The 24403-nt window shown below is 45.2% G+C and overlaps 1 protein-coding gene across 1 annotated transcript; it reads left to right on the plus strand.

Moving 5' to 3' along the window:
* Positions 1 to 1001: 1001 nt before the first annotated feature.
* Positions 1002 to 21515, plus strand: LOC118080219 (uncharacterized). Its single transcript, XM_088662524.1, has 13 exons — positions 1002 to 1135; positions 2030 to 2534; positions 2708 to 2789; positions 3059 to 3141; positions 4093 to 4219; positions 6148 to 7210; positions 9549 to 9554; positions 13772 to 13955; positions 15235 to 15732; positions 15906 to 15987; positions 16600 to 16673; positions 16845 to 16971; positions 18350 to 21515. The coding sequence occupies exons 2-13, from the start codon at positions 2121 to 2123 to the stop codon at positions 19159 to 19161; spliced, it is 3552 nt and encodes a 1183-aa protein (XP_088518650.1). The 5' UTR covers positions 1002 to 1135; positions 2030 to 2120; the 3' UTR covers positions 19162 to 21515.
* The last annotated feature ends 2888 nt before the right edge of the window (positions 21516 to 24403 follow it).

A 24403-nucleotide genomic window follows, 5' to 3' on the forward strand; every position in this document is an offset into this window, starting at 1 on the left:
TTTCAGCCTGTTCAGATTAAAGAGCTTTCCATCTGTTCAATATACAGGTATGGTGTGTGCGTTGCTCCAGAGCTTCTGATTTCTTGATCCAAAGGACTGGGCTGCCTGTAACTGATCAGCTTCAGTGGTGCCCTATGATCGTAGAATTGTGGAGCTGGAAGGGACCCCGAGGGTCATCTAGTCCAACCCCCTGCAATGCAGGACTTATCTTTACACTCGGCTGTTTACTTCCAATTTAGGGGCTCCCCATTCCAGCGCAGTAACCCTGGTCTGCCAGTCTCCTCTTTTAGAAGCAGCAAACACTAGCAATCGCTGCCACTCTCCTGGAAGCGATGCTTCATCACTTCAGGAATGTGTAAAAAAAGATATCCATTCCCCCCTTGGGCCACAAGGGGGCGACAGCGGGAAGGTAATAATAATAATAATAATAATAATAATAATAATAATAATAATAATAATAATAATATAGAAACACGCACATATACAGAGGGCAAACCAAGGTTTAATGTGCTGAGATAAGACAATAGGCACAAAAAACAAACAAACTACAGTTCCTCGGGATTCTTCTGCAGGGGTTAAATGTGCTTTGGATATATCTGGAGTGCCGGGAGAGATGCAGAGGGAACTGATCCAGCTGCTTGGCGGTCCTTCTCCCCCTAGACCAGGCATCCCCAAACTGCGGCCCTCCAGATGTTTTGGCCTACAACTCCCATGATCCCCAGCTAACAGGATCAGTGGTCAGGGATGATGGGAATTGTAGTCCAAAACATCTGGAGGGCCGAAGTTCGGGGGTGCCTGCCCTAGACGTTTTCCCCATAACTTGTCACCTTAAAAAGAAAAAGAAAAAAGAGCAATGTCCAGCATTGAACCCGGGAGCTTCTGCCTGCAAAGAGCAGCTGTCCTGCCTCTTGAGTTACAGCAGCCCCTCTTGCCTTTTTGGCTTTGTAGGGGTTAAAGCGAACCGAACTGAATTCCTAGAGAGGAAGGGAATCAGGAAGGGGGAGGGGAGGAGCGCGGAGTCCTCCAGGAGAAAGCCCTTTCCTCCAAAGTCCCTTCCTGCCTGGCTTTTCCCTGGGGGGAGGAACGTGGTCTTTGTCTCTCCCAGCGCTGCATTGGGGGGACCCTTCAGGAGCCGGTGAGTGCATTTAGGCGAAGGGGAGCCAGGGCTGCAGTAAGGAGAGGGCGCAAAGCAGACCTGATCCATCCAGGATGCCCTCCCAACTAAGGAGGGCAGCATTTTTTCTCTCCCTCTGTGCAAAGGCAGGAGATGCTATTTGAAATATTTAAAGTTGATCTCGGTGCAAGTGTATCTCCAATTGAGCTTTGATTAGATTTAGTGGCCCCTCCCCATTAATCAGGCAGTGGCTTCATCAAGGCTTCTGGAGACACCATTCAGACGTGCAACTCCTGTGAGAATGATTTGAGACCTAATACAAAGCACTGCTGAGAACTATTGGAGGGCTAATAATCAGAGGATTCAAATGCAGGGGAAAGCCTGGCTGTAATGGGGGAGGAGAAGTAATGGAGAGAGCCTGACTGAAAGTAAATATACCTTTGCAATGTGTATTAGAAACCAAGTCAGATGGGTGGGGTACAAATAATAAAATTATTGTTACCGTATTATTAATGGGAGATGAGAAATAATGGATTCCCACAGATTCCCAGCTTTATTTTTGTTGTTTTAAGGAGTGCTGTAACAAAAAGCCAGGGAAGAAATCGTCTCATCCCCCGTGCTTCAATTGCTACATCCCACTTTTGCAGCAAAATACAGAACACCGGCCAATCTGCCAGCCTTGAAAAATAGCAGCAAAACTGCCTTTTTTCTGTATGCATTGAGAAATGCTGGTTTAGACGGTGGTCTGCGTATTTTGTTTTGTAGCTTTCCTTTTAGGAGAGCTAGAGACACCTGCTGCACCGCTATAATCTGGCCCTGGGTTCTAGTAAAACTCATCCAGGATTGCTAAGGGAATATTTTCCCTTTCCTGACAGTGTAGCAATCCCATAACACAGCAGTGTCTTTGTTTTGTAGGGGCTGGCATCACTTCTGATTAGGACAGACTGAAATTGACAGAAGGCCAAGGAACTCCTTTGGACATCTTGAAGGCGTTCTTGGAGCACAGATGGATGAGCAAAACTCAGCTGGCCCTGAAGCAGGAAGAGGCCACAGTGCCATCAAACCAGGGAACTCTGCAGTATTCTGGAAAAACTCAGTGCAGGAGGTCCTGGGTGAGGATACCCTCCCTTCAGATGTGCAGCGACAGCAGTTTAGACATTTCTGCTACCAGGAAGCCAAAGGACCCCGAGAGGTTTGCAACCAACTCCACCATCTTTGCCACCAGTGGCTGAAACCAGAGCAAAACACAAAGAATCAGATGCTTGACCTGGTCATCCTGGAGCAGTTCCTGGCTGTCGTCCCCCCGGAGATGCAGAGCTGGGTGAGGGAGTGTGGGGCAGAGACCAGCTCCCAGGCAGTGGCCCTGGCTGAAGGTTTTCTCCTGAGCCAGGCAGAGGACAGGAAGCGGGAAAAGCAACAGGTGAGAGTGTTTCACGGTGATGGTTCCCAAGGCATTCTGATTGTAAGGGAGGGTATCTCAAAATTCTCAGCTAAAATCCCAACTTTTTTGGAAAGCATCCAATGAAGGTTGTCTGAAAACCTCCGTCCTTCCTTCTCTTTGATCCCTGTTTTGACTACTTGTTACTGTTTCAGGGACAGGATCTGCTTGCAAAAATGGGCACAGATTTCACTGAGATGGAGATGATTCCCTTGGACAGCAGACAGAGGCCACTAGGTAAGGATTTGTTGGGATATATCTCAGTTTGGTCTCCCTCTGTTGAGTGTGAAATAAATCTAGGGGCTCTTTTAATCTTTGGTGGACGAGACTTCCCTGCAGCCTTTTCCACTGCTCCCAATTTCCCTTAGGAGCTTTTACACAACGGATACACAGAATGGGTATAAATACATGCATTTATAAAGACCCATTGGTAGATAAATGTTTGTCACATAACCTCTGAAACAAGGAAATGCTCCTGGCTACCAACCACATTTTTTCCCTCGCAGGTGACTGGATGATGCTGGCAGGACCTCCTCCTGCATCTCCTCTTCACAGCAGAGGGGAAGCAGCTTCTGTGGCACTGGATAAGGTAGGAATGGCAGATCAGTGGGGAAATAGAGTTTGGGGGCATCCAGCATATCTCTGTCCCCTCTTCACCTCCCTGGGCCTGAATGAATCTCTCTTTCACTTTGCTTCTTGGAAGCCTGTCCTCAATAAAGTCTTTGAAGGCCACTCGGGGAAGGTTTCAATCCAAAGAATGATCACCCCCCCCCTCACCTTAAATAGGCCTTTGGATGGAGCTAGAACCCTCTAGTTGTAGTAGTACTGTCGTACCTTGGTTCCCGAATGGCTTAGTTGCTGAACAAATTGGCTCCTGAACGCCGCAAACTCGGAAGTAAGTGTTCCTGTTTGCGAACGTTTTTGGGAAGCCCAACGTCCAATGTGGCTTCCGCTTGAGTGCAGGAAGCTCCTGCAGCCAATCGGAAGCCACACCTTGGTTTTTGAACGGTTTCAGGAGTTGAACGGACTCCTGGAATGAATTAAGTTTGAGAACCAAGGTACCACTGTTTTTATAAATTCAAAAAATGCTTAATGCTAAAGTAGATTTTCAAGAAGCTAACAAAGAAGAAAAGGCAGTGTGCTCTAAGATGCTACTGGAAGGAATTTTGTTATTTTCTTCGACTACGTCGGACCAACCCAGCTACCTACCTGTAACACAAAGATAAAACACCCATCGTTGAAATACACAATTCCCATTAAAACCTTAAAGTAAGGTAAAGAGTAAAGGGGCTACATTTGGATTATTCTATTTATCTACTTGCACTTTGACGTGCTTTTGAACTGCTAGGTTGGCAGGAGCTGGGACTGAGCAACGGGAGCTCACCCCGTTGCGGGGATTCAAACCGCCGACCTTCTGATCAGCAAGCCCTAGGCTCTGTGGTTTAACCCACAGCGCCACCCGCGTCCCTTAAAGTAAACACCCATAATTAAAAAGTGCCAAAAATGGTCCAATCATGAAAGGCTTCTTTTTTTCTTTTAGAGTCCAGCATCCTTCGAGGATGTGGCTGTGCATTTCACAGATGAGGAATGGGCACTGCTGGATCCTGACCAGAGAGCTCTGCATACAGAAGTCATGGAGGAGACCTGTGGGATCTTGGCCTCTCTTGGTAAGGTTCCCAGTGGCTTGATCTGTTGTGAATTATCAATTGTTATCCATGATCAATTGCTGATAAAGATGATGAATCCCTATATTCTGATGTGGTTCAACGGTGTCACCTACAACATCAGGGGTTATTTTTTTATATATAAATAATGTTTCTTAGTTTTCAATTACAAAATATCCAAAATATGCTACATTGTATCAATGCTAAATTACAATTGCAATTCAAATATAATTAAACAGCCAATTACATATACATATTTTTTAATGACTTCCCGCGTGTTAGATTTCAGGGTACAGTATTTTTGTTTTCATTCTGCTTCCAAAGGGTTATGTAATCCAGTTCCATTCATTCTTAATCATAGTCCCTTATCCACAGCTATAATGTTTCTAACTTCCATTCGTATTAAAACATTAATAATTTATATTTATGCAAGAAAAGTTCTGTAATCTTTGTATTTTCTGTGCGTGAGGTTTTTTTATGTCTTTGTAGCCGTTTCATTTTAGCAGATGGTAATCTTGTCCTATCCATCCAAGCAGATGTCTGTAAATTATTCTGAATTTTACTCTAATAAACAGAAGAGCCTCTGCATCTTGATGGCTGCATCAGAGGATTACTGATAGGCAAAGTGTTTTTTGCACCCAGCGTCTCCCTGCCCCCACATTCCATATAGGAGCGAAAGTCAGATATCAAGACGATCTGCAAGTGAAGCTCACTTCCCCTGGGCCCTGGGGGAGCTTACAAGGACAATTATCCTCAAACCATCCTTGTTTATCCTTTGCAAATGATCTCCGCTAATGTGGAAGCGGTCGTTAAGGCAGATCAGCATCGGAAGTGACAACATCAAGGATTCTAACCATAGCTGGCAAGTCTCCCGTATTCCCCAGGAAACCCCCATTTTCCAGCTGTTCCCAGCTGAAAAAACGGATTTTTTTGTTTCCCCCCGGTTTACTTACTGGCCCGGGGGAGGCTCCTTCTGTGCATGTGTGGAGTCTCTGGACATGCGCAGAAACAATTTCTGGCACGGCGGCTATTTTGGACCTGGGCGAAGCATGCTCAGAAGAAACTTTTGATGCTGCTCTGCCCAGTTCCAAAATGGCCGCAGCGCGACTTCCGGTCTGCAGATCCCTTATTTTTCTGGCAGGAACTTGGCAGGTATGATTCTAACCCCCTGCAGTTAACCTTGAATGGGCATCTGTGTAGTTGTTCCCTTCTAAGCAATTGTCTGACTGGTTTTTACTGCCCTTATCTTTTCAAATGTAAGTTTCAGAGTTGTTAGGGAAGTGGAAGTAGCCTCTCCACCATTTTGTGTTTGGCCACAGAGACCACTGACATCAGAGATGGTCCAAGATCACCCATTGAGCTTCCTCCCTGAGCTGGAAGCTCAACCCAGGTCTGTGCAGTGAAAAGCTAAGAGTCTGTAGCAAACCAGCTGTCAGCAAGTGCCAGTCACAGATACAGATGTAGTAATGTTACAGATCCAGTTCTGGGATGGAGCTGAACTTTAATCAACGGCCTTGCAGTTATGCCAAGTTGATCACATTTGAAACACACAATTCACAGACTGATTGTTTATTTATCTGTTCTAGGACCTTTCCTGATTTTGATGTCATGCAGACAAGATTTAGGATTAAGAAGTGTGACACATGTTTTCAAAAGCATTGCATGTTAATATATCATAAGCATAAATGTCTCCAACAAAGATTAATTAGCTAGGTTGCCATATACTCAAGTTGGTGCTAGTGCTTCTCCTAATTAGAGTTGAGAGCTTACTAAAACCTTACAAAATGCATATCATTTGGGAGTGTAAGGTATGCCCCCCCCATCTAAGTCCCTTCAATTTTTCCTTAGATATCAAATGTTAATTGCATTTTTTCATAATGTGAGGCTCCATTTATTACTAAGGCTCTAATCAGTTTCTGTCTTCATTTCAGACGGTGGAGAATTGGAAAGCAAAAATAAGAGAAACTGCTATGAAATCTATACAGTGGGGGAGCCATATAAATATTGGGAGTGTGGCGAGAGCTTCAGTCAGAGCTCCCTTCAAACAATTCATACAGGGGAGAAACAATTTCAGTGCTTAGAATGTGGAAAGAACTTCGTTCGGAGCGACCATCTCACGTCCCATCAAAGAATTCATACAGGCGAGAGACCATATCAATGCTTGGAATGTGGAAAAAGCTTCAGGTTGAAACATAATCTCACTTCCCACCAAAGAATTCATACCGGGAGGAAACCGTATCAGTGCTTAGAATGTGGAGAGTGCTTCCGCTGGAAGAGAAGTCTCATTTCCCATCAAGGAATTCATACAGGGGAGAAACCATATGAATGTTTAGAATGTGGAAAGAGCTTCAGTCGGAGACACCATCTCACTTCCCACCAAATGATTCACAGTGGGGAGAAGCCCTATCAGTGCTTGGAATGTGGTAAATGCTTCAGCCAGAGTTCACATCTCTCGACCCATCAAATAATTCACAGCAAGGAGAAACCGTTTCACTGCTTGGAATGTGGAAAGAGCTTCCGTCGGAGCAGCCATCTCATCCTCCATCAAATGATTCATACAGGAGAAAAACCATATCAGTGCTTGGAATGTGGAAAGAGCTTCCGTTGGAAGGAAAGCCTCACTTCCCATCAAAGAATCCACACCGGGGAGAAACCATACCAGTGCTTGGAATGTGGAAAGTGCTTCAGTCGGAGCAGCAGTCTCTGTTACCATCAAAGAATTCACACAGGGGAGAAGCCTTATCAGTGTTTAGAGTGTGGGAAGGATTTCAGCCAGACCTCCCACCTGTATTCCCATCAAAGGATTCACACAGAGGAGAAACCATTTCAGTGCTTGGAATGTGGTAAAACCTTCAACTTTAAGAAAAACCTCACTTCCCATCAAAGAATTCACACAGGGCAGAAACACTATAAATGCTTGGAATGTGGAAAGTGCTTCAAAGACAGTGAGAGTCTCAGTTCCCATCAAAAATGTCATACAGGGGAGAAGCCATAAAATCAGTGACAGCTGAGGGTCACTTGGCTACTTAGAGGTCACAGTGGTGCCGCTAAGCTGTTTTCCCCCATGTTCTCTGTCAAAGTAACTTAAGCATTGCAGTTGAACAAATACTGTGCATCTAACAAACTGGAAAGTGGTCCAGAAGGACTGGTCTCTGCCATCCCTGCTGATTCACTGCTAGGACAAAAGTTGTATTGCCTCCACTTGTACTGTTTCTCTGCCTGTTGCCTTCCTTTGCAAAGGAGGGGGAACATGTAAAGATTACAGTTGTATAAATGCTCAGCAGTTAACTTTCTTACCTTGGTTCAGAATTGCTGTCAAAATTCCTGGAGTTGGTTCATGCCACGATAGTATTGATGTATATACATTGATAGGTAGTTTACATGTGAAGAGATTTCAAAAGAGTGTGTGAAAGGATATTGTTAGGAGAATCTGCTTACTCTGTGTATTAAGAACGTTTGTGCAGGGATCAGTAATATAAAGAAGAAGAAGAAGAGGAGGAGGAGGAGGAGTTTGGATTTGATATCCCACTTTATCACTATCCTAAGGCGACTCAAAGTGGCTAACAATCTCCTTTCCCTTCCTCCCCCACAACAAACACTCTGTGAGCAGAAATGATGCCTCCAGTTCTGATAATGCAGGCATTATTTTTCTCTAACATGACTTAATTCCTGCACCTGTGTAATGCTAAGGTGAGGGAATGCCTCTATATTAGCCTAACGTATAGTCCAGTGGAGTCTGTTGGGGTAGCTGGACATAGGAAGGGGTTCCTCCGCGAATATCAAACATCCTATGGGCAAGGTAATCACAAGTGCAAGGCTTGGAGGCCTCACTATATCTGTGATTAATGTATGTTCAACTCTTTCAGTGGTGCAGTGTTGTGCCTTGGTTAGTTGGTGTTTGTCAGAGCAACAGTGATACCTTGTCCCTTGTCTCTGTATATATTTGCATCTGAAAAGCCTACAAGCTGCAACTTACTTTTCTGTGCTTAAATTGGCCCAGAGCTGTTTGCTGAACTTAATAGTTTTACAACATTAAAAGATTTGGACCTTACTCTGCTTCTGTGTGGTGACTGGTGCCTCAAGCAACATCCACACTTCCACATCAGATTCCCAACAGCCTCCACTCTGTGGGTTCCCCAGCTGCTGCTGTTCTTCTGACCGAATAAAACATTGCAGCTGGAGTGGTTAATTAAGAAAATCCACTTCAGATTGGCATGTATCTCTGCACATTGCCAGCCATCCCAATACTTTAACTACCATTTTAAGGGATATACTAGACCACTTGAAAGATTGGGGCTGCTGTTCCTCTTCAGTAGGCACTAGAGAAAGAAGCATCTTACTGATTCTATTAAAAACATCAGAAGCCCTTCTTTGTGCACCTACTCCATGAGAGGTCTGGATGGTGGCAACATAAGAATGGGCGTTTTATGCGGTGGCTCCCCGTTTGTGGAATGCTCTTCCCAAGGAGGATCGCTTGGCGCCTTCTAGGGTTGCCATATGTCCTCTTTTCCCAGGACGCGTCCTCTTTTTCATGGGTATGTAAAATAAGAGTCATCATAGAGATCTATAGTTAAAAGTAGAAGTAGGCAGATGTGTCCTCTTTCTTGCTCTTCAAAATATGGCAACCCTAGAGCCTTCATTACATATCTTTAAGCTCCAGGCGAAAACATTTATCTTCAATCAGTTTAACATTCTATGGTCTTTTAAATGTGTTTGTGTGAGTGGGATAATTGTTTTGTTTTTGTTAAGTATTTTTGTTAAGTATTTTGTGTTCTCATTTTGTATTTTTACGTTGTGAACCAGTCTATGACCTTCTGATGAAGGGTCGTATACAATTTTAATAAACAACAACAACAACATCATCAACAACAAAATAAATAAATAAATAAACAATGTGCCGTGGTCTTTGGATAAAGGGCAGTATACTGAATGAATGAATGAAAAGGTGGAGAAAATTCACTAGATCAGGGTTTCCAAAAACTTGGGTCTCCATCTGTTTTCTTTCGGACTACAATCCCGATCAACCCTGACCACTGGTCCTGTTAGCTAGGGATGATGGGAGTTGTAGTCCAAAAACAGATGGAGACCCATGTTGGGGGGGGGGACTAATCTAGAGGACCACTCCCATGTCTGTGCCTGGTTTGCTCACATCACTGTACTGAGAAGAAGTATCCAAAGAGAAACAATTCTGGAATTGTTAAGATTCCCCACGAGACATCTCACCATCTTCCCCCTTGCCAGCAAGTCTAATAGCTGGCTCCATGATGACAGGAGAAGAGGAGCTACCCTGCCTCTGAGTTGCAGACAGCCCCTCTTGCCTTTTTGGCTTTAGTTACAGGTAGGTAGCCATGTTGGTCGTCTGTAATCGAAACAAAATAATTTTTTTTAAAAAAAAAAATTCCTTCCAGTAGCACCAAGTTTGGTATTGGTATGAGCTTTCGTGAAGAAGTGTGCATGAACAAGAAAGCTCATACCAACAACAAACGTAATTGGTCTCTAAGGTGCTACTGTCCATCACTTCTACCTAGGCAGTTCTCTTTCCACAAGGGCCAACGTTGATGCCGAAATCCAGCATAGCTTGAGCTCTGTGAGTGCGGCTTTCTCCCAATTGAAGTGCAGAGTGTTTGAGGACCGGGACATTCACAGGGAAAACAAAATGCTTGTTTATAAAGCTATTGTACTGCCAACCTTACCATATGCTTGTGAAACATGGACCACTTATGAATGCCATCTACAACTCCTCGAAAGATTCCATCAACGGTTTCTCCAAAAAATTTTACACATCACTTGGGAAGACAGGCGAACTAATATCAGTATACTGGAAGAAGCAAAGATCACCAGTGTTGAATGATTCTTCAACATCAACTTCGTTGGACTGGTCATGTTATGTGGATGCCTGATGATCGTCTTCCAAAGCAACTACTCTATTCCGAACTTAAAAATGGAAAGAGTAATGCTGGTGGTCAACAAAAGAGGTTTAAAGACTCTCTCAAGGCAAATCTTTAAAAATGTATTATAAACACTGACAACTGGGAAGCACTGGCCTGCGAGCCCTCCAATTGGAGGAACAGCCTTTACCAAAGGTGTTGTGGACTTTGACGACACTTGAACGGACACGGAGCAATGGAATCAAACTACAAGAAAGAAGATTCCACCTAAACATTAGGAAGAACTTCCTGACAGTAAGAGCTGTTCAGCAGTGGAATTTGCTACCAAGGAATGTGGTGGAGTCCCCTTCTTTGGAGGTCTTTAAGCAGAGGCTTGACAGGCATATGTCAAGAATGCTTTGATGGTGTTTCCTGCTCGGCAGGGGGTTGAACTGGATGGCCCTTGTGGTCTCTTCCAACTCTACGATTCTATTCTATGATTCTATGAACTCAGGACGCAAGGGAGAAACGTGCTAAGAGGAAGGCACGCTTGGCAAATCCACACCGTGATCAACTCCCGCCTGGAAACCAATGTCTCCACTGTGGAAGGACGTATGGATCCAGAATTGGCCTCCACAGTCACATTTTTTTAAAAATAATTTTTATTAATTTTACAAACAAAACTAAACAAACTACACAAACATACAATATAACACTGTCCCTTCGTCTTCCCTCCACCCACTGGTTCACCTCTGCCACCAGTGAAACCCGTGTGCTTTGAGAATCAAAGGGGTCCATTATAAGTTGGGTTTGGCCTCCCCCCTCCCTCCTCCCCCCTCTTCCCCCCCTGCCACTGAAAGGACAGGAATGGAGGAGCTCTGAGGATTGGTTTCCCCCAGCTCGTTCATAAGTATACTTAAACAAATACAAACATGACAATAATAGGGGAGAATTTTAACTCCCCAATTCTTATTACCTTAACCTTATACTTGTGACTTCCTCGGTAATCTTCCTCCTGGTTTTCCTTAAACAAAATCTAAAGTTTATGGCGAGTTTTCTATTTCAGTTTAAAATCCTTTTCTTATAATATTAACTCAACCCTCCTCCTTTTCCATGCTGCCCTCCCACAGGCCCCCTCCTGCCACAAGAGGAACCTGTGGGGCACAGCATTTCCAAGGTTCCATTATATCCCCTCCTCAGCCCTCTGAGCACTCCCTGCCACTGAGTATCTCAGAGTAAGGAAAGGAGAGTAGGCAGCTTTCTGCCTAATCCTAACTTAACTTACAAAAATTTACATTAACTTAAGTTCTTTCCTAAGCCGTTCTTATAATTCCCTCCAGAAAGCACAACTTTTTCCATTCATTTTTACACTCCATCTCTTCTCCCTAAGTCTTTTCCCCCAATTGGATCAGCATTTCCGTTAACAGGCCAAAATTTCAAAAACCGTCTTTCAGAATCTAAAAAACAAAATCTTTTAACTAAAATATTCACCCCACACCCATTCTTTCCCATATCCGTCTCCAGCCCCTTGTCCCCCCCTGCCCCTGTCTTTCCCATTCCTCCCTGGCATCACCCCACATTTCAACCCCTCCAGGATCTTCAAGTCCATTAATCCTCGAATTCCTTTGCTTCTCATTTTCTTGTTCTACTTGATTTTCTTCCTTTTGAAGTCCATGCTTTGCTTCATCCCAAGCATATTTTTTATAGTCCAAGTCCTCTTTAAGGTTTTCAACAAGTTGTTTCTCCTGACATCCAGATTCAATCTCCACAGTCTCCAAGGTCAAATTTTCCTCTAAATCCTGGACTTGGACTTCCTCCTCGACTGCTGGTAAATTGGGATGTTGCCGTTCCTTGTAGATATCCTCCCATAATTGTAGATAGTTTAGCACCGCCTCCTGGAAGGCTCGAGAGTACTTTGTTTTCATATTTCTCCTGACCGCAGACAAACAGGAGGTGGAGAGCAAAGAGGTGCTGGAAAATTCCTTCCTCAGACGGTCGACTCCATTTTGGCAGTTCTTTTCCTTTGTCTTTTAACTCAATCACAACTCCATTCTTAATTCCAATATTGAATAGTTCTATCACGTTTTCAGTCAATTTTTACTGATTGCAACAATACAATAAATCCCCCCGGTCTTTTGACAGCTTGACAGCTTTTGACAGCTGTCAAAGCACTCTCCCCCTTAATAATGCTGTACCTCAAGGGGTGCCGGACTCGGGAGTTGAGAGGGTTCAAAAGAGTCTTTCTTTCTCTCGGGTCCACAGTCCCAGATGCCTTTTGTCGTTCAGCTTAAGATTATTTAAAGCGCCTCCCAGTTTTCCATTAGGAAGAGACCGACTTCCGTTTCTTTAAAGCCTCTCCTGTTTTTCCAATTGACGAATTTAAAGTCCGTGATCGCAATTCCACTTACTTTTTGGAAGTTTAAATTTATTCGGAAGAATCTGCCGCTTGCCGGGTCAGGACTCGGAGCTTCACTTCTCGGAGGTAAGATATAGCCCAAAATGGCTCCCGCGGTTCCACCCCGCCGGCTCTCGATCGCTCTATTGAGCTCTCGGGCAGCGGGGGATCCGCAAAAAACGGAGCAACCGCTGGGCACATGAGTCACCGGGACTCTCTACCCGGTGTTTTTACGGGGAATCCGCTCGCTCTGCGGACTCCCCCCCCCTCCGCGAAGCCAGGGACATCGGCGCGCGAGGTCCCTGCGTCCTTCTCTCCGCCGCGACAGACCGGAAGACCTCCACAGTCACTTACAGACTCATTGTTAAAACAGTGTTTAGGGAAGACAATCTTACTTGGGTACGAGCGATCGCCAAAGAAGACTGGAGGGAATTTTCTTTTTGGCTTTGTAAGGGTTAAAGACTGACTGATCTTTAACCCTTACAAAGCCAAAAACAACCTCAGATATGCAGATGACACAACCTTGATGGCAGAAAGCGAGGAGGAATTAAAGAACCTTTTAATGAGGGTGAAAGAGGAGAGCGCAAAATATGGTCTGAAGCTCAACATCAAAAAAACCAAGATCATGGCCACTGGTCCCATCACCTCCTGGCAAATAGAAGGGGAAGAAATGGAGGCAGTGAGAGATTTTACTTTATTGGGCTCCTTGATCACTGCAGATGGTGACAGCAGTCACGAAATTAAAAGACGCCTGGTTCTTGGGAGAAAAGCAATGACAAACCTAGACAGCATCTTAAAAAGCAGAGACATCACCTTGCCAACAAAGGTCCGTATAGTTAAAGCTATGGTTTTCCCAGTAGTGATGTATGGAAGTGAGAGCTGGACCATAAAGAAGGCTGATCGCCGAAGAATTGATGCTTTTGAATTATGGTGCTGGAGGAGACTCTTGAGAGTCCCATGGACTGCAAGAAGATCAAACCTATCCATTCTTAAGGAAATCAGCCCTGAGTGCTCCCTGGAAGGACAGATCGTGAAGCTGAGGCTCCAATACTTTGGCCACCTCATGAGAAGAGAGGAATCTTTGGAAAAGACCCTGATGTTGGGAAAGATGGAGGGCACTAGGAGAAGGGGACGACAGAGGAAAAGATGGGTGGACAGTGTTCTCGAAGCTACGAACATGAGTTTGACCAAACTGCGGGAGGCAGTGCAAGACAGGAGTGCCTGGCGTGCTATGGTCCATGGGGTCACGAAGAGTCGGACACGACTAAACGACTAAACAACAACAACAACAAGGGTTAAAGCGAACCGAATTGGATTCCTAGAGGGGAAGGGGAACCAGGAACGGAGGAGTGCGGAGTCCTCCAGGAGAGAAAGCCCCTCCCTCCAAAGCCCCTTCCTGCTTGGCTTCTCCCTGGGGGGAACGAACGTGGTCTTTGTCTCTCCAGCGCTGCATTGGGGGGGACCCTTCTGGGAACCGGTGAGTTGTTCACTCTTTATTTTGGCAAAAAGGAGTCCCGGGGCTGCAGTAAGGATGGCCTTCAACCAGGGAGGGCAGCTTTTTTCTCTCCCTCTGTGCAAAGGCAGGAGATGCTATTTGAAATATTGCAGGGAGGGGAGGATTAAAAGCTGCTCCCGGTGCAAGTGTAACTCCAATAGAGCTTTGATTAGAATTAACACCCCCCACCTCGTTAATCAGGCAGTGGCGTTACCAAGGTTTCTGGTTGGCAGACATGCCCTTTCAGACGTTCTAGTTACAGGTAGGTAGCCGTGTTGGTCTGCCATAGTCGAAACAAAATAAAAAAATCCCTTCCAGTAGCACCTTAGAGACCAACTAAGTTTGTCATTGGTATGAGCTTTTGTGTGCATCTGAAGTGTGTGTGTATCTGAAGAAGTGTACATGCACACGAAAGCTCATACCAATGACAAACTTAGTTGGTCTCTAAGGTGCTACTGGAAGGAATTTTTTTATTTGCTTTCAGACGTGTGCAACTCCTGAGAGATGGAGAGGATCATTTGGGAGTGAATACAAAGCACTGCTGAGAACAATTGGAGGTTTAATAATCAGAGAAATCAGTTGAAGGAGAGAGTATTTAAATGCCATTTTAAAAAATATATAAAATTTGAATTCAAAATTGAATAGCTGTAATACAAAGCATCTCCCCATCCTTAGTGCTACATACCACTCAGATATTTTGCACCAAAAGTGAGAATATCCACGTTTGCCAACCTTGAAAAAGAGCAGCACGTATTGTTTCTGTGCAGTTTCACATTTTAAACCTACTTTACTCCTGCTTCATTTTGCTCATTAGCTGCCTTGGTCCAGTCACTAATGCTCTGCTGAACATACCTCACATTGCTATTGCCAGTGGTCAATCATGGCTTTCACAGTCCCTCATTGTTTTCAAACGTGTGGAAAAAGGTGAGGAGTCAGGATGACTTCTCTGGCATTGTAATACGGAGCCTGTTTCATATCACATCACAGGGTGAGAAGGGGAAGTGAAGAGGTTGTGAGATCTGTCTATAAGGATGCTGCGATCCAGTAGTGATTCTTCGAGTACGCTTTGAGAAATGCTGGCTTAGAAGGTAGTCTGCATATTTTTGCTTTTTAACTTTCCTTCTAAGGAGAGCTGGAGACTCCTACTGCACCGCTGTAATTTGGCCATGGGTTCTAGTGAAACTCATCCAGGCCTGCTCGGAGAATATTTTCCCTTTCCTGACAGTGTAGCAATCCCATAACACAGCAGTGTCTTTTGTAGGGGTTGGCATCACTTCTAAGTAGGAAATTGACAGAAGGCCAAGGAACTCCTTTGGACATCTTGGAGGTTTTTCTTGGAGCACAGATGGATGAGCAAAACTCAGCTGGCCCTGAAGCAGGAAGAGGCCACAGTGCCATCAAACCAGGGAACTCTGGAGTATTCTGGAAAAACTCAGTGCAGGAGGTCCTGGGTGATGATACCCTCAGTTCAGATGTGCAGCGACAGCAGTTTAGACATTTCTGCTACCAGGAAGCCAAAGGACCCCGAGAGGTTTGCAACCAACTCCACCATCTTTGCCACCAGTGGCTGAAGCCAGAGCAACACACAAAGAATCAGATGCTTGACCTGGTCATCCTGGAGCAGTTCCTGGCTGTCGTCCCTCCGGAGATGCAGAGCTGGGTGAGGGAGTGTGGGGCAGAGACCAGCTCCCAGGCAGTGGCCCTGGCTGAAGGTTTTCTCCTGAGCCAGGCAGAGGACAGGAAGCGGGAAAAACAACAGGTGAGAGTGTTTCACGGTGATGGTTCCCAAGGCATTCAGATTGTCAGGGAGGGTATCTCAAAATTCTCAGCTAAAATCCCAACTTTTTTGGAAAGCATCCAATGAAGGTTGTCTGAAAACCTCCGTCCTTCCTTCTCTTTGATCCCTGTTTTGACTACTTGTTACTGTTTCAGGGACAGGATCTTTTTGCAAAAATGGGCACAGATTTTGCTGAGATGGAGATAATTCCCTTGGACAGCAAACAGAGGCCACTAGGTAAGGATGGTTGGGATGTATCTCAGTTTGGTCTCTCTCTGTTGAGTGTGAAATAAATCTAGCGGCTCTTTTAATCTTTGGTGGCAGATGAGACTTCCCTGTTGGAATTTTCAATTCCACCTTTAGTTGCAGACATGGGATTAATATGTGTCACATGTCGGTTTACATTCCAGTACAGTTTGTATTGCTTTTGCTTTTGACTCTCTGAGGAGACAGCAAGGAGAGAGGACATGTTTCTTTGTCTTGATTTATGTTTAATAAATCCGTAGTTAATACTATATATTTACAAGCCTCAGTCTCATCTGTTGTGCAGTTACACTGCTGTGTATAGTGTGCCCAAGTCTGGGAGGCTTGGGTCACTGTTTTATGTCGGAGCCAGAGGTCGATGGATCTTCGCAGCAGCATGGCTAGAAGGAGACGAGCCAGCTGGCCTTTCGACCCTTAAAGCCGACATCCCCTGCAGCCTTTTTCACTGCTCCCAATTTCCCTTAGGTGCTTTTACACAACTGATATACAGAATGTATATATTTGTAAATGCTCAAAATACTTTTTAAAAGGCCTATTGGTAGCTAAAAGTTTATCACTGAAACAACCACATTTTTTTCCTTGCAGGTGACTGGATAATGCAGGCAGGGCCATCTCTTCTTCATAGTGGAGGCGAAGCAGCTTCTGTCGCACTGGAACAGGTAGGGGTGGCAGATCAGTGGGAAAAGGGGTTGGGGGCATCCAACATATCTGCCTTCTCCTCACCTCCCTGGGCCCAAATACACAGTTCCATTAAAACCTTAAAATAAACACTTGTTTTTTAAAAGTGCAACACGATTATCCAATCAGGAAAGGCTTCTTTTTTCTTTTAGGGTCCAGCATCCTTCGAGGATGTGGCTGTGCATTTCATGGATGAGGAATGGGCACTGCTGGATCCTGACCAGAGAGCTCTACATACAGAAGTCATGGAGGAAACCTGTGGGATCCTGGCCTTACTTGGTAAGGCTCCCAGTGGCTTGTTAATATCTGTCGTGATTTATGAATTATTATCCACAATTAATTGTGAGATAAATGTGATGAACCCCTATATTCTGATGTAGTTCAGCAGTCGCCTACAGCAGCTGGGATTCAGACTCCTTGTAGTTAACATTGAATGGGCATCTGTGTACTGTATTGCCTTTCAAGATGCATCCTCCAGTTCTGCCCATTTAAGCAATTGCCTGACTGTTTTTTACTGCCCTGGTAGTAAGCTGGACAGACCCTGTGAGTCAACCAGCACCCCTACACATGGGCCAACTTGGATAGGTGGGCAGGGATGACCATCCGTCAATCTCCTACCATCATTATGACATTGGGTGACAATTTGAAAGGAGCAAACAAACTTCCCTTGATGACCAACTGTCAACATCAGTCTGCAGATCAGGATGGAGAATGAATTATCAGGATGGATAATGCAGCTGATCCGAGGGGGGCTGATGAGCTGATAGCTAGGGAAGTCAGTGACAGTGAATGTTGGTGCCTAAGTTTTTATTTAATTATGTTTGTATCTTTCCATTGTTCTTATAAGTTCAGAAGGTTATGCATGTACTTGAGTCACATGACACGGAGATCTTTTCTTTTCAAAAGAGGAATAATAAAATTGTAGTGTTGGAAAGTTCCCTGAGGGTTATCTAGTCCAACCCCCTGCAATGCAGGAATCTCAGCTGAAACATTCATGATAGATGGTGATTCAACATCTGCTTAAACTCTTCCAACAAATAATAGGGATGCTGTTCAACTTTCTAACAGCTCTTACCTTCGGAAAGTTATTCCTGAAGTTTTTTATTGTTTTTATAGAAAAATTCTGGAAGGTTGGGGAAGAAGATAGGTAGGGAGAGAGCAGGGGAGAGAGCAGGGGGGTAGTAACTCGAAAATTATTCCTCATGTTTAGTTAGAATCTCCTTTCTTGTTACTTGAATCCACTGGTCTGGGTCCTATCCTCTGGAGTAGGAGAAAACAAGCTTGCTCCATCTTCTATGTGACAGCCCTTGAGATATTTGAAGGCTCTCATATCTCTCAATTAAATAAAAAAATTCCTTCCAGTAGCACCTTAGAGACCAACTAAGTTTGTGATTGGTATGAGCTTTCGTGTGCATGCACACTTCTTCAGATACCACATGCACACGAAAGCTCATACCAATGACAAACTAAGTTGGTCTCTAAGGTGCTACTGGAAGGAATTTTTTTATTTTGTTTAGACTACGTCAGACCAACACGGCTACCTACCTGTAACTATATCTCTCAACTGTTCCTCACAAGGCTTGAAAAATTGCATTTTTACATAATTTGAGGCTCCATTTCCTCCTAAGGCTCTAATCAGTTTCTGTCTTCATTGCAGAAGGTGGTGAATTGGAAAGCAAGGCTAAGGGAGACTACTACAAAATCTATACAGTAGGGACGCCATGTAAATATTGGGAGTGCGGACAGAGTTTCCACCAGAGCTCTCTTCAAGGAATTCATAAAGGGGAGAAACAATATCAGTGCTTGGAATGTGGAAAGACTTTCAGTCGGAGTGACCATCTCACTTCCCATCAAATAATTCATACAGGCGAGAGACCATATAAATGTTTGGAATGCGGAAAAACCTTTAGCTTGAAACATAATCTCACTTCCCACCAAAGAATTCATACAGGGAGGAAACCATATAAGTGCTTGGAGTGTGGGGAGACCTTCCGCTGGAAGAAAAGTCTCACTTCCCATCAAGGAATTCATACAGGACAGAAGCCATATGAATGCTTAGAATGTGGAAAGAGCTTCATCCAGAAGGAAACTCTCACTTCCCACCTAAAAATTCATACAGGGGAGAAACCGTATCAGTGCTTAGAATGTGGAAAGTGTTTCAGTCGGAGAGATCATCTCACTTCCCACCAAATGATTCACAGTGGGGAGAAGCCCTATCACTGCTTGGAATGTGGAAAGAACTTCAGTCAGAGTTCACATCTCATGACCCATCAAAGAATTCACAGCAAGGAGAAACCATTTCACTGCTTGGAATGTGGAAAGAGCTTCAGTCGGAGCAGCCATCTCATGTCCCATCTGATGATTCATACAGGAGAGAAACCATATCAGTGCTTGGAATGTGGGAAGAGCTTCCGCTGGAAGGAAAGTCTCACTTCACATCAAAGAATTCATGTAGGAGAGAAACCATAGAAGCTGTAGAAGCTAGGGGTCAGTGGACCTGGCAGGGCTGCTAAGAAGTCACAGAGGTGTGCTGCAAGTAGCCATTGAAAGCCTCCTCCATTAATTTATCCAATCCCCTTTTACAAACATATGTGTTAATGACTGTCAGTACCTCTTGTGGGTAGGGATGAATTCCAGTTTAAATGTGTCCTTAAATGGGCTTTCCTGCTGTTTTGAAGTGTCCTTGAAGGAAAGGAGGTGAGTGGTGGTGGCAGCATGGTAGTTTTAGGCCTGGGGTGCCTTGGTTCCCTCCTGAGATCCTGCCACCACCAGACATATGATTAGGAATCCCTGACAGTAAATATTGACTAAACCAGGGATAAGGGACCTGTGGCCCTCTAGTTGCTGTTGAGTATGGACATGTGGGGGATGCGGGGGGCGCTGTGGGTTAAACCACTGAGCCTAGGGCTTGCCGATCAGAAGGTCGGAGGTTCGAATCCCTGCAATGGGGTGAGCTCCCGTTGCTTGGTCCCAGCTCCTGCCACTCTAGCAGTTCAAAAGCACGTCAAAGTGCAAGTAGATAAATAGGTACCTCTCCAGCAGGAAGGTAAACGGCATTTCCGTGCACTGCTCTGGTTCGCCAGAAGCGGCTTAGTCATGCTGGCCACATGACCCGGAAGCTGTACGCTGGCTCCCTTGGCCAGTAAAGTGAGATGAGCACCGCAACCCCAGAATCGTCCGCAACTGGACCTAATGGTCAGGGGTCCCTTTACCTTTTTACAATGGTCCTCAAGCCTGTGGGGTGTGACTTAGATATGGGATACCTTTACCTTTATGGACATTTGGGGTGGGGTGGGGTGGGGATAGAGGGAAGAAAAAATGCAACACAATTGATGTACTACTCTTGTCTGTCTAAAGGGGGCAGTGTAAGAACATTAATTCAGGGTTCCAACATTACCTGTCTGCTGCTTTGGTTCCCTGGCTTGTACCAGGAAGATGTGTGGCATCGCATGGCAGGACAGAGGCTCAAACAAAGATGTGCTCTCCCAAGCCCACATTCCCAGCATGTGTGCACTCTTGTCCCAGCGACGACTACCCTGGCTTGGTCACGTCTGCATAATGGAAGATGTCAGGATCCCCAAGGGCATACGAAGAGCTGGCTTCAGACGCTGGGCCTGTTTGGCAGACCACTGTTGTGTTACAGAGACTTCTGCAAACGTGACACGAAGGCTGGCAACATTAACCCTGAATGTGGGAATCCCTTGCAGATTATTGCAGTGCCTAGAGATAGTCAGGTTGTGTATCCACAGCAGTGACCTCCATCCCAGCCAAATTCACCCACAGCCCAGTCTACCTCCTAGGGACAATCTGCCTTGGTACCCCAAATCTCCTCTAGTTGTAATCCTCGATGCTTGGACAGCTTGGCCAATTTTCACAAACACCCTTGTGTCACCTTCCTCTGGTAAGACCTTTTACACAGGGCAGCCTCTCAGACTAGCTCAGCCCCCGGCTTCCTTCTCCTGATCTTGACATATTAACATACTGTGTATTAATATTGAGGCCTTAGCCATTCTCCTCAGCTTCTCTCTCTGGTCTATTCATCACACTTTCCTCATAAACTCCCTATCTCCCAACTGAACTCCCCTCAACTGACTAAACTCTCCCTTACTGATACGAACCTCCCAACTGACACGAACCTCCAACCAATCAGATTCTGCCAACACCAAAACCAACCAACCAGACTGAATTCTCAAAAGCAATCCTGTCTCTCTCAGAACCTACCATGGAAAACTACTGCTATGTAGGCTTTGCAGCATCATAACAACACAAGGCCTTAAACAGAATATTTTCACAGAATATTTTCCCCTTCAAAACACAAATGTGAACTAATGTATTAACGGCAATTGCTGACAAATATAGTAAAATTATTTAGGTATCTAAGTGAATAAAGAATTGTGTAATTATGTAATATATCCTTGCTCAATGCCTTTCAGAGTGTGGGCCCCCTCAGGTACTAGACTGCAAACGCCTTCAGATTATAATACATATTCAAATGTAGTCATATAAAATGTGAAGTTTGGGCAGTGACTGACTGCCCAACAATACAGCTTTGTGGCTGAATAGGGATTTGAACCCTGGTCTCCAATGGCCTTGTCCAACCCTCCACAACACAATGAGCACATAAAGAATTGAGGGGAATTTTGGCCTGGTGGAAAAGGTGAGGTGTGAGCTGGGGTATTGTTTATTTTTTTGTTGCTGTTATTTATAATAATTGTTTGTATATTTTTTAAAGATCTTACGTGGAAATTGTTCAGTTTCTTGTGTGCCTTTTGATGTCCTTTATTTAAGCATAACAACTTTTAATACATTTGCAATTATGTACATCTTTTCATGTTTAATGTTTTATTATGTATAGATATATATTGTATATACTGGAAGCCACCCCCGTTGCGCTGTGGGGTGAAGGGGAGTCAGAAGGCTACAGAAGCAGAACCTGGGAAAGGGAGAAAAGGGGGTGGTGCTTCTAATTCAGAGGTCTGCAACCGCCAGCCCATGGAGGCTGTTTATCCGGCCCACAAGCCGCCCGGTCGGCAAGTCCCCCACGCTAAACTGGCGCAACACGGCACGGGGACTCGCCGAGTGGTGCCGGAAATGGCATCTGCACACGCGCAGATGCCAGAAACCGTGCCTGCGCACGCCCAGATGCCGAAAACCGCTTCTGCGCAGGCGCAATTTTTGGCTTCCGGGCATGCGCAGAAGTGATTTCTGGCGCCCTGGGCATGCGTAGTGGGCTGGATCATTGTCCGTGGGAATGATCCAGCCCACGGCCAGAAAATGTTGCAGACGCCTGTTCTAATTGGAAAGTTGGGGAAGTTTCCCATTGAAAGGACACCCACCCGTCCTCCCCGTAGCCAGCCTGTGCAGTTTTGATGTGGCCAAACCCTGAGCAGAGAGGGAGCTTATTTCAGAAGGAAACTGGGCCTAAGAGGTGCCAAGGGATATTTTTTTTTTGGAAGGGCAGAGAGCTGGGGATAATAAAATACTGTTGCAAAATTAAGAAATACGATTTATTCACATAGTTACACCTGAGTTTGGATGGAGGGAGTCCAGATCTTACAGCATGGTCATCTCAAAAGGGGCTTGTTCCCCACAGCAGTGCAGCAATGGAGTCCAGGGCATCTCTCCCAGCCTGCCTTCAGCCAGCCTGCCAAAAGATGGATCTCTACCTATTTCTCCCTTCTTCCGAACACACCTTGCTCAAAACACTATTTTTCTTTCCCCTCTGGTTCTGATAAAAGGTAAAGGGGCCCCTGACCATCAGGTCCAGTCGTGTCCGACTCTGGGGTTGCGGCGCTCATCTTGCTCTATAGGCTGAGGGAGCCGGCGTTTGTCCGCAGACAGCTTCCGGGTCATGTGGCCAGCATGACAAAGCTGCTTCTGGCAAACTAGAGCAGCGCACGGAAACGCCGTTTACCTTCCCGCCGGAGCGGTCCCTATTTATCTACTCACACTTTGATGTGCTTTTCAACCCACAGCGCCACCTGGGTCCCTTCTGGTTCTGATAAGTTATGATAATGATGAAGGAAGGCTATGGGTGAGGCAGCTTTGGTATAACACATTGTGGAAGCCCATCACCTTGGTAACCTCCTGTCCAGGCCCAATCATTCCTTTTCAATTGGGTCATCAACACCTTTTTGCCTCTATCCAAGGTGAGGCACTGGCTTGGAAAGGAAACTTAGCCTGTATTGTTCCACTGGCCTCCAATCTCTCCTTCAGTGTTCCAAATTATCAAAATGCTACCGTTTATTAATTTCTAAGGTTTAGGGGGGATCCTTCCCCCAAACTTATAGAAACACATTTGCAGAGCAGAGCTGGTGGATCCAAGTTCCAGTTGGTCACAAAGAAAAAGCTGGTCACTTGGGAACAGGATGTTGCTGCCCCATATAGAATGACAATGCTGGAAGGGACCCCAAGGGTCATCTTAAATTTCAACTCCCTTCTGTGCAGGAATCAAAGAAAAAAATCCCTATGGATCTGATTTACTGCAGTGAGATAGCTCTTGGGTGCAACAGGAGCCTGCATGTGTAGAGGAAGTATATCGGATAGCAAATGCCACACAGAGAAGTTATTGTGCTTTTCCATTGAACAATTAAATTGTGCCTGAATTAAGGGGGGAAAGGTTATGCAAATGTAGGGTTTTTTCCCCCCTTAAGAGAGTTCAGTGGGTTAATAAACTGCCTACATGTATGAAAATTAAGTTGCATTCAACCATCCCACCCACCCAGTACTGATAGTTGCTTCTTGTATAAATATGTGAAAATAATAATAGAATATTTGGAAAGGAGAATCAAGCTGCATTTCTGTAGTTTGGAGGCAACTGAAGTAAACTTCAAGACAGTTTAGTTTGGGCTTTTACTTTGGGGCTTTAAAAACTTAAATGCGAAGAAAGGAGACACTAGGGCAGAGGAAGGTGGGGAGTCTACTGACCTGTCTTGTCGTTGAGCAGCCTCTTCTTCCACCACTGTTTCAAACTGCCCTGACTCTTCATCCTTTCGCTGCTCTGGCTCCTGGTGGTGCTCTGGAACCACCAAACCCCACAAATCGCTGGTCGCCTCTCCTGGGTCAGCCCCCAGGCCCCATCACACGCTTCAGATGCAGGGGCGTCGCAACAGGGGGCGGGCAGCACCCCCTGGCCCAGGGCCGGCCCTACGGCAGGCTGGGTGGCGCAGTGCAGCCGCGCTGTGCGCCCGCCGCGCTGGGAAACAGGGCAGGGGCGGGGCGCCGGAGGGATCCATCACACCACGGCGCCAGGGCGCCAGATATGTTTAAGACGGCCCTGCTCGGGCTGCATACACACAACAGTTTATTCTGTTTTCCCGATGTTTTCCCGTTAATTTCAGCATTGTATTTGAGTTTTCACACGACACAAAATCCACTTTCAGAAATATTGCAGAATATAGGGTAAGTGTGGTGATCATTTCCATCTTATTGGCTCCAGGAAAAAAAATCTGTTTGCCAATCACTCAGAAATGAGCATTATATTGCACTATATTTTCGGAAGTTGATTTTACATCATGTGAAAGCTCGGATGTAAGGCGGAAATTAACAATTAGGGAAATGGGAAAATGGAATAAACTGTTGGGTGAATGTGGCTTCAGCCTCAGCTGGGAAAGGCCTGACTAGGAGATGGCGGAGTTTAGTAAGGCAAGGCCAAAAGGGATTAATAGATCTGGCTCGTTAACTGGATCATCTCTCATACCCAGCTGAAATT

This window comes from Zootoca vivipara, chromosome 2 (genome assembly GCF_965207765.1).
Source record: "Zootoca vivipara chromosome 2, rZooViv2.hap1.1, whole genome shotgun sequence".
Classification (NCBI taxonomy): Eukaryota; Metazoa; Chordata; class Lepidosauria; order Squamata; family Lacertidae; genus Zootoca; species Zootoca vivipara.

What these genes read in the sequence shown, in the direction of transcription:
- LOC118080219 (XM_088662524.1), top strand. Translation starts at nt 2,121, where the DNA reads ATGGATGAGCAAAACTCAGCTGGCCCTGAAGCAGGAAGAGGCCACAGT. An exon ending in GGAAGCGGGAAAAGCAACAG is followed by an intron (nt 2,535 to 2,707) that starts GTGAGAGTGTTT and finishes TTACTGTTTCAG; the next exon opens with GGACAGGATCTGCTTGCAAA. An exon ending in CTTCTGTCGCACTGGAACAG is followed by an intron (nt 16,674 to 16,844) that starts GTAGGGGTGGCA and finishes TTTTTCTTTTAG; the next exon opens with GGTCCAGCATCCTTCGAGGA.